The following is a 10,623-nucleotide window of genomic DNA, read 5'->3' on the forward strand; positions in this document are numbered from 1 at the left end:
CTGCACAGAACACAACGACTAGGGAATGAGAAAACTGTGTTTTGTTTTTTTGTTTGTTGTTTTTTTTTTTTAAACAATTTCCTTTCTCTCGTCAGGAACCCTAGGGACGCTGTTGAAATGATGGGTGGACACATTTCTGAGGTTGCTAGGGAAACAGTGGTTGAACAGGTCGCATGCAATTCCCGGATCTCCGTTCAGAATGTCAGCCTGGGTCCCACGCAAATCAAACGCAAACACGACAAACGAATCAAACCCCCAACTCTCGTGTCAGGACTTCTTCTTGCCTCAGGCTTCAGGACAAGGGGTAAAAAATAAAAAATAAAAAAAAATCAAATAATATCTGGAGGAAATACAAACACAAAGGGAACCCCACAAGCAGCGTCTCCACTGCCAGTGGAAGGTGATGCTGAACGCGGCCTTGTCTCCAGGAGCCAACTCTCTCCGGCCGGCCTTAGTGCAGGCGCTGTGTTGCGTCATTGAAGGAAGCAGCTACCCGGTGGCAGCAGCCCCGCCCCAAAGGAGAGACCTGGAGAAAGGTCGAGGGTCGAGGCTTTCTCCTCCCCCCGTCTCTTTCTGTTTCCTGTTGCACTCAAACGGCAATGACGGCCACCTCTGGCTAAGCGCACAATGAGAGGCGGCCCCCAACCTGTCGCCACGCCACACCCCCCTTACCCTGCCCCTCCCCTTCCGCCGAGAGGCAAAGTGCTGGGAGGAGGAGGGCGGGGTGGTAATTTACAGTAAGAAAATCAGGATCTCTTCAAAAAGGGGCGCAAGTCGGGATGTACAACTCAGGAGCAACACTGAAATAAAGGAGCCCCTTTCCCTTGCTCTCTCCTCTCCTTCCTGGACCGCAAAGGCGGGCTTCCCTTCCCGCTGCCAAGCACAAATGCAGCTTTTTAAAGCAGGCAACAATTCCTTTGCAACACAAGAAAAGGGTCAGAATAGTTGTCTTCAACTCACTTCCGAAGCAGAAACAGATTTTTTTTTTCCCTCAAAAGAAACAATTTATTGACAGTGAGACAAACTGAGCGCGTGAGCACTTCTTGTTGTGTGTGGGAACAGCTACTTCTGAGCTGTGTGTGCAAAGACGCCTTCCTTTTTTTTTTTTTTTTTTTTTCCTCAAGAAACCAGGTGTACACAGCATAAAGCAGAGGTCATGTTTCCACTCAAAACACGGGACCTGCATCACAACAGCAGTTACACACCTTTTAAGCTGCCCATTCAGTGAAAATGCACAGACACTAGGCGGGGAGCCTCCCCTCCGCCACAGAGGGGCTCCCGCACGGTGCCAGAGCGCCGGTTCCGGCCAATCGGTCCGCTCCCGCCGCAGCGCTGACGTCCAGTCCACGAAAACGCAGGCAGCGCCACACATTGTTTCTCTTTTTATACAACATACACATACAACTGACAGATATCAAACCAGTCTTTAAAAAAAAAAAAAAAAAAGCAATCGGATAAAGTCATTTTAAAACATGAATAAAAATGATATGGGCCCTGGCACCAACAACACACTGCTGAATAAATGACTCCATACTTCATGACATTCAGAACCTTTACGCTCTTTAGACTCGTTCAAAAAAAATTGCTCAGATCTAGATTTAATCCTGCTACAGTCAATCAATAGTGCGATACAACACAGGAAACACATCTGGAGGTTTCTTGCACAAATCTTTCCACTTTCGCCCAATTTCTGAAGTAAGCTTGTGTTCTGAAGCAGTTATTAACAAAATCCTTTAAATGAGTCCCAATATAAAGACACACTGATGTTGAGGGCTTATTGTAAATAACAAAAAATGGACATTTGTCATGTTAAAAAAAAAAACTTAAAAACTTGAAGCATGGATGGTTGCATCAAATCATTACTAACCAGTTTCTTAACACTCTAATCATTATTCTGTAGCCCACTGCAGGTCTAGGATACAGTGCAGAGATTACATGTCAAAGAGCCACAGTAACCAATTTCAGCCCTGTATTCTACCTGACTGCAATATGCTTTGTCCCCAACTTTGAGCATTGGGACATTTTATCATTTCTAACACATTTCACTCATTTCAGTGACTTCAAAGTCTAAATGTTAAGTAGTGCAACAAAGCGGAGCTGTCTAAATTCATCACTCCTGGTCAGGATTAAAGCACAGTGCAGTCAGCCTGAGTAGAGAGGTCTTGGCTGACTTGGACACTGAGTGCAGAACATCTCCATATAACATACCAGCACTTCTAACAGACAGTAACCAGGTGTGAATACCCCATCTGCCCCATCTAACCCCTAAGAACCCTCCCCTCCCATCCCTCACAGCTGAGCAGGCTGCAAAATCCAAAGCAATGATCCAGAGCATAATGGACATGAATGTTTAGCATGGACGATCAAATCAAAGCTGTGACATGCACTGGGATGACAGACTTTAAGAAAACAAACCAGAATTATACTTCCTGAATTTTGCACCCTGCTAAAAAAACAAAGAAATTGTTTTAAGAGTCCAGGGTTTTTGAGAACTTGTTTTCAACAATGGAATTGTTCTGTTTAAGGTGACTGGCCAGACAAACTTTCAGCTGCTATCAACATTAAACACCATAAGAAACTGATTAGTAGTTTTTTGAACATTTTCTTGGAGAAAATCTTGTAGACTTGTTTTTGTGTCCAAAAACCCAAAAAGCGAGTACCTTATCACACTCTAAAGGTGTGTGTCACGCTATGAACACTGGCACTTTCAGTTGCCCAAGATAACTGAGTAGCTCCATAGGGACTGGGTTATACCATCTGTTAAATTCAGAAAATTCATTCAGAAAGCAAAGTACCAAAGAGTATTATTACGAACCACATGTTAACTCTGCCCTTTTTCAAAATAGTCTGATTCTCCAACATACCACCTCACTGACCTTTGACCTCTACCCCTCAGGTGTTACTGGTGCCAAGCCCAAAACAAACTGAAATGACCAATTAAAACAGTGTAAATTATGAGAAAACATCTGGATGTTTTTTAGATGTAAAATGAAATAAAAAGAGGGAGCTGTATTTCTCATCTTATCCCTTAACTGAAATGGCAATCAGCATGAGAATATAATGTTAATCTTTCTGTAACCGGTTCCAAAGAGGGACTTCATAGTGGAAGGACACAGGGCTGTAATGGTAGATGCAGAACACTGCTGCCTTTAAACTGTAGCTGTGCCTCTTTCAGGAGACATACAGGCTTTAAACAATACTCTAGCCTCCTACTGGGGATGGTATTCCGGTTACAGCCACTAGCCAGCAGTGCTGCAGCTCCTTATGCCCTTAGGGGAGGAGACACTTACTGAAGTGACCCCTGCAGTTTAAAGTATACTCACATTCATTTGGCCAGCCAGAAAGGATGTTTTGAGACATCTGGTGAGGCAATGGGTTTTCTATTTGAGAATTTTACCATTAACATTCAACAGTAACTCTAAAGGCAGTATTTTATATTGTCATTTCCTTTAACATGAATGAGAATGAAAAAATAAAAATGAAATTATGGTACATGTTCATTAATGTAATCGAGGGAACAAGTCTATCTAGTGGCAGCAGCTGCCTGTAAAACATCATTTGAAGCCGGCTCCTAGCATAACTTGGCTACAGGCTTAACAAACAGACACTGCCATAAAAGAGGACCTGATTGGATTATGGGATAAGCAATCTACACCCAGGCAAACACACAACACCTTTCAGACTGAAACACAGTGCGCATGACCAGGCTTACATACACAACTTTTAAACCACTAACACAAAGGAAACAGAGATGGTATATAGTATCACAAACAGCAGTCTCAGTGCATGTGTGTGTACCGAGACCCCATCCAAACTATCTATGATTGTACTTCAAATAAAATGCCTTTCAACAAATTGTCTTTTGTAAATTATATTACCGATTTAATTATTTCTGTAATTATTAGACAGGTAGTCAGTTTTTGTACACCAAAAACCAAAAAGGCGTTAATCTATTAGGTATTTCATATTTAAATATGGTACCATTTTTTTCAGATTCTCTTAATGCAGTCCATTAGAAAAGACCTGCATTTTCCACGGACTTGACAAGTTGCACTGCATTACAATGTACCCTGAAATAATAGAACCTGTCTGCAACCTGTGTCCTTAAGTGGGTTTACGTACTACACTTACAGAAGGGAAGATATACTCCAGCAGGAGAAAGCCCCAGCCCTCCCTGTTAAGATTGCTGTATCCCATAATGCAGAACAGAGTGCATGCAAGTGTTATCGATACATTACAAGACATATTTCTATTTGTACAATTTGTTTTTTGTTTTTTTGTTGTTGCATGTGTTATGATGCTCCCCGCACAATGATCATCACTAGGTAGTCCTCTTCTGTTTTGGCCAGTGCTTTCGCAGACGAATCCAAGAACTGCTGAGAGAAATGGCAGGGGGGGAAAGCGTGCAGGACTCCTGTGTGCTCCTTGTCTCGGCTGCCCCCCACGGGCAGGCTGATGACCCCGGCCGCCTGCTTCTGCTTCAGGTAGGACACCAGGTTGCGCAGCGGCCGCTGGGTGGAGGACGCCGAGTCCGACGCCGAGCCCTCGTCCGAGCTGCCGGGGACGGCCAGGAGGACGGAGTATCCGGACGGACCCGCCACCTTGATGCGCCGTGTCACCTCGTCCAGCTTGGGCTGGTCCAGACGGAGGCGCTGGGTGATCTTCAGCTGGGCCACCTGGCCCCCTGTGGAGCCGTCGAGGAGCAGGCTGGTGGCCACCCCCAGGTCCCCCTCCAGCAGGTGCATGTTGGAGGGGAAGCTGCTGTTCTTCAGCAGCAGCATGCCCTGCCAGGCCAGGCTCAGTTTCTGCCCCGCCGCGTCCTGCTTGGCTGGCTGGCCGCCCTTGGAGGAGGTGAGGGAGTCCAGCCGCTCCTTCTTGGTTGGGCCCTTCCCGGCCTCGCCAGCCTTGCGCTTGCGCTCCGTCCCCACCACGGCCCCGCCCCCTCCGCCCGCCGCTGCTGACTCCGCCTGGCCGAGGGCCTTGACGCGCTTCTCAACAGGCCCGCGGTCCAGGCTGGCGTGGCGCTCGCGGGCCGGGGAGGGCCTGTCCACCCGCAGGGGGCGCTCCGAATCGCTGAAGCGGCCCCCGTCCCGGCTGCTGCCCCCTGGGCTGCGCTCCAGCGAGGGGCAGTGGCGCCGGCGGGCGGAGCGCTCGCTGCTGTCAGGCGAGCGCTCCAGGTGCCGGCTGTCCTCCAGGAGGCGCCGCTTGCGGGCGGGGTCCCGGCTCTGCAGCTCCCGCTCCAGAGACCACGCCTCCCTGGGCCGGCGCTCCCGTTCCAGGTGGTCCAGGGGCTCGAATGCCGCCCGCACCCGCTCGCGCACCGCCGGAGTGGGCCACTCGGCGCCGGGGTACAGCTCTCTCTCCCGGAAGTGCAGAGGCGGCGGACTCCTCTCCCGCACCCTCAGGGCCTCGGGCGCGGTGCGGTGCAGGAAGGACTCCGCCACGATGTCGTAGTGCGGCAGGGGCAGCGGCTGCAGGAACTGCTGCTGGTAGCGGTGCTCCGTGTCGGCGAAGTCCACCCTGAGCCGCCGCTCGGGGCCCCCCAGGGGAAAGCCACGCATGTGGGTGCAGGCGGCCTGGGCGGCATCCAGGCTCTCATACTGGATGTAGGCCCACGTGTCCCCCTTCCTGTAGTCGATAGTCCTTATGGTGCCAAAGCGGTCAAACTCCCGTGCTAACGCTGCCAGGGGAACCCAGGGGCCCAGACCCCCCACCCACAGGCGTGTGGTGGGCGTGGCCTTGCCATAGCCGATCTTGATGGGGTTGCGGCCCACCACTTTGCCCGACATGCTGAGCTTGGCACGGTGCGCCATGTCCAAGTTCTCAAACTTGAGGAACCCGTAGGTGCTGCTCTGTCCCCTGCTCGGCCGCTTGATGTCCACCTCGGTGATCACGCCAAACCTGTCAAACGCCCGCCTCAGGTCACTCTCGGTGACCGTGATGTCCAGGTTGCCCAAAAACAACGTCCGGTTGGCTCTTTGATCGTCCTCTGGGGAGATGAACTCCTCTTCACGGAAAGCGGCCCGCTCCGCGATGTAAGCAGGGCGTGCCCTGGCCTCAGCGTAGAAAGCATACTCCCGCTCCCTCTCCAGGTCTCTGGGCAGGGGTGGAGGTGGCGGAGGGGGGAGGCGACCCAGGGCCAACTGCTGCAGCCTGTAATCTCTGTACCCCAGACCCGTGGGTGACAACGGCCGCTGGGTGTGCAAATGTCTGTGCCCGGGCACTGCTACATACGGGTCTTTCTCAATAGGCGACCGACTCCTCCGTCTATTAATGTACACAGCCTCGATTTTTAACGGCCTTTCGTAAAGCACTAGCCTCCCGCGGGCGTGTTTAGCCGCCCTGGCATCCTCCGGCCTCCTAAAGTTCACAAATGCCACCCTTTCGTCATTAATTCGGCTTATTTTCACGCTCACGTCACCGAATTTCTTAAACTCGTGGAACAGTCCGTCTTCTATGTCCTCGTCGCTCAGCTGCGAGCCCAGTTCGCTTATCTTAAGCGTCTTGTACTCACTCTCGTTGTTGGCGAGCGGAGGTCGCGGCTCGGCGCGGGGGTTAGTCCGTGCGGCGGCGGGGTCCAGGGCCAGGCTGGGGTTGTGATTCTTGCTGCTGGAGCTCGCAGCGGGACTGGTGTAGCTGTGGTTGCTCCCCGTCCGACTGGAAGCGTGTCCGTCGAAATCTCGGCTCTCCCTTTTCTCGCCGAGCAAACTTCTCCTCGCCGAGCCTCCTTCGCTTTTAATCGAGCTGTTGCCGTTGTTGTTGCCACCAGAAACCGAAACAGCCCCCATTTTCTTGCTCGTCGGGTGGTTTCCTCCCCTGTCTCGGATCTCATCCAAGGCCCGTGAGCGCTTTTTCACCGGCGACCGTTCCTTGCCTTTCATTTTAACACTGTCCACCTAAGCCGGCTACTGCACACACGAAAACAACAAACAAACTAAATCCCAAATTGGGAAAATATTTTTTCAATTTTCTTTTAGGAAATTATCCAATTTAGTACGTCTGTCTCTTCACCAATACTGCCTCATACGCCATTTTGAAAAGATAAACGACAAACCCCACCCTTCGGATATTACTGGTGGAACGAAGCAAACACAAGTTTCGGATTGGATTAAAATCATATCACTCAAAGTTATCCCCACCTCAGAAAGTTCCTCCATTTTGGCTCTTCCAATACCTTACTTAAGATAGTATCGCGAGTAAAGATTCAAAATGGGGATTGTGTCATTTCTCTCTCTTATTTTTAACGTACTTCGGTACACAGTTGGTTGTGGTCATAGTTATGATCGTGAAAATATAAATTTCAGTTTAGATTCTTGTTTAAAACGCGGATATATTCTGCAATAGGGAGTCCATATCCGGACGTGGGACGTCAAATATTCGGAAACCAGGAAAGACAGCCCTGGAGGGCGGTGGCATAACCCGCGTTTAGGCCGCTTGAGGTGTAGTCGTAATAGAAATGGTATTTGTTTGTTAATGATAAAATATTAGGAAATCTGCATATTATATCAACCTATAGCCAGAGGTGACACCCGTCTGTGAATCAAGACCAGGTAATGAAATGAATCGAAAAAACACGGAGGAGAAGAAAAGCAGTGCCCTGTACATATTTATTTATCTTTATGACATGAAAAAAATAAAATCAGACCAACAGAACCAGCAGTTTTCTATTTAACATTATACAATTTAGACTATGCATAGTCTTTTCTGGTTCATATTTCAGCCCAATAAGTAAAAAATCCCGTTCACCTGCTTCCTGTTACAAATAATAAAATGGCAAATAAAAATACACCTGTTGTATGTAGCTAGTTGTTTGAAGTGTACATCTTTGCACGTTCTGTTTAGCTACTGATAAAATGCTGTTATTCAGGTCTTTCTACGGGCTCAGCAATTTCAGCTTTAGAAACACTTTTTCTTAGCAGATCAATTTAAGTGAAAACACAAACCAAAAATACAAAACAAAGATAATAAAATAACCGTTCTTCTTACAGTAATCTTCACATACAGAAGAACATAAGTACATAAAAAGTCTTACAGTCTTCTTACAGTCATCTTCACATGTTCTTAGTATACCATTACAGCGCTAAGAATCACTTGCTGGCGCAACTGATTTTATAAAGCTGACATTCGACTGTCTGACCACACGATGGCAAAAGCGCAACGTCCTCACTGCTGAGGTCACAAATGTTCACGACCAAGCAATGCCAAGTGGGCCTACCTCTTGACAGACAACCATAGTGTTCATAGCATTTTAACGATTTATTGAAGGAGACAGTTTCATATAAATTACTTTAAATAGGTTGCATAATTCAGCCTACTTTTTTTTTTTTTTTTACTTTTTTCTGTTAGGTCCTCAGTTAATCCTCGAGGATATTCGCTTAAGTTTGGAACGCTGAATTGACGGTGAAGGGTAGTATGCGTAGTATGATAATAAAGTAGGCTTAGCGTCCTGAGGGAGAATGCTGTCCAGCCAGTCTGCCTGTATTTTCTAGTGTACAATAGCCTCATTCTTGCATTGGTTTTCTTTGGTCATCCATATCTATTTTAAACATTCTGAGATCGAGCGGAAATGTAAACGTGCATTCCCTTAAAATAGCCTATACGAATTTAGTATCTGACCATGCCGAGTAAACAAGTCTCTTCAGACAACCTCGGTTTCCAGCATTTGGATCTTTTATGGTATAGCCTACAATCGACTCATTCATGTTTAAATTAACTCGGAGCTTAAAGCAGCTCTTCCAGCTGTTTCACATCGTTTTTGTTTCCCTGTCCAATTGTCATCTGACAGTGTTTTTTCTGCTGTATTTCGGTCGTGACAAAAAGGAGTGAATGGCATGTGCAGGCTAGACTTGGTTTCACTGTCATCAAGACGTCATCAAGATTTAAGAAGTAAATTTAGAGAGACAACGCGTCATACGAAATGTCCGAGGCAAGTACCAGATAGCCTACGAGTGTTCGAAGTGAAGTTTAGACAAAGACTTCGTAAAACGTGATAAAATAACCACATCATTAGAATCTGTGCGCTGCATATACATTGGCGGCTATTTAAAACGACGCAGTCACAGTGAAACAATAACACATAAAACAATTCATGAGTGGGCTTACGAAACCCTACTGCAACATATTAAGCTCCGGTGATGCTCTTAGCACAACAGTTGTTGGGAGTATGCTATATGCAATGGTCAATCTTTGCCATCATGGAGTAAGAACCTATCCTTGCCTCCAATGCGCCTGAACTTTTCGGTGATATTTAGAGCCACGTTTTATTATTCGGACATATGCATCATGCAATGTGCAATATGCATCAAGTTCAACCACCATGTCCTGGAGGGTTTTGAAGTTGTGTCCATGCTTGAGAAAAATAATACTTGGCTATGATCATAAGATCAACGAATTTAATATCTGACTTAATAGTTCCAATTCTAATTATATTAGAATATTATTCCAATTATAAGCTTTATCTTTCAGGAACCAGTAGCCTTTCAGGGAAAACTTTTTAATTTTTCATGGTTTGACATAGACTGGAAGATATTTTATGCCGTTGGTGGTAATTAAATTCCAACACCGTTTGGAAAAGGTCAGTCCCGGCAATTTCTTCGTAGTGTCGTTACTCTTTTTTCATTTAGCCATTGGTCTCCACTTACGTTATCCTCATTAAAAACTCCATCGAAAACTGTCCGCAGAATATCAGCAATATTAGGCTTTGTACTCAAATCTGTTGCGGCATGGCCTTCTGTTTTGTTGATTTAGAAATCAGATTATGGGAGGAAAAGGAAGGTACATTGTAAATCCTGAACAAATTCCTATATTCATAAATGGGCTGTTTGATTTTCAAAACATATAGACTAGGACGTCTTTGTTGTTAAAACCACTCCTGTGGGTGACTGTGCGTAGCAGACTCGAGTGAGTTAGTGACATGAGCGCGCTTTGATCCGTTGGCAGTTGAACTTGGAAGTCAGGCGAAGCAGTCGCCTTCGTCGTTGTCGGAGTGGGGTATGAGTGAAAGCGGGGGAGTGAAAACATGCCTCGGGAGTATGGTAACTGGAATACATCAGTTAAAAACAGCAATTAAGAAGCCCACTCCCCTCAAGGGAAACGAGAGAGCGTTATTTTGATAGCCACGCAGAACAAATGCAATAGTGACACGAGGCAATGCATAGGCCAATTCATAATTACTCAGTAGGCTATAGTGTAGTGACCTAGCCACCAAAAAAGTATTTCTAGTGGTATTATGATAATTGCACCCATTGCGCAGAGCGGTCTTTACATTTTACATGAGATGAAGTAGAATACTGGTGAAATCCATGCCCGTGGAAAGCATTTTCCTTCGGACCAGGGGAAAGAGAAGGAACTCATCACTGTTTCATGAACAGTGCACGGCAAAGTGTGTACCGGACTGCCTGATTTACAGGGCATGATCTGACCACGCTCAAACTCGCTGGCAATAACTTAATTATATATAACCGTTTCTTTCAAGGCAAGAAAGGTCAGCTTCATATTGCGCTTTCAAAGACGTGTCAGCCTATTTATCATGACCCAAAAATGTAATTATAAGTTCTGAGCGACAAAGGAGTGATAAACCTGTTGATCAGCCTGCGAGTAGGTTGTCACGGACTGCGCGTGCCG

At 46.9% G+C, this 10,623-nt stretch overlaps 1 protein-coding gene across 1 annotated transcript; it reads right to left on the minus strand.

Annotated features, from left to right (window-relative positions):
• Nucleotides 1-1,443: 1,443 nt before the first annotated feature.
• rbm15 (RNA binding motif protein 15) lies at nucleotides 1,444-7,024 on the minus strand. The gene has a single exon (XM_036533051.1). The coding sequence runs from the start codon at nucleotides 6,879-6,881 to the stop codon at nucleotides 4,293-4,295; it is 2,589 nt and encodes an 862-aa protein (XP_036388944.1). The 5' UTR covers nucleotides 6,882-7,024; the 3' UTR covers nucleotides 1,444-4,292.
• Between the last annotated feature and the right edge of the window lie 3,599 nt (nucleotides 7,025-10,623).

The sequence above is a fragment of the Megalops cyprinoides genome, chromosome 7 (genome assembly GCF_013368585.1).
Source record: "Megalops cyprinoides isolate fMegCyp1 chromosome 7, fMegCyp1.pri, whole genome shotgun sequence".
Taxonomy (NCBI): domain Eukaryota; kingdom Metazoa; phylum Chordata; class Actinopteri; order Elopiformes; family Megalopidae; genus Megalops; species Megalops cyprinoides.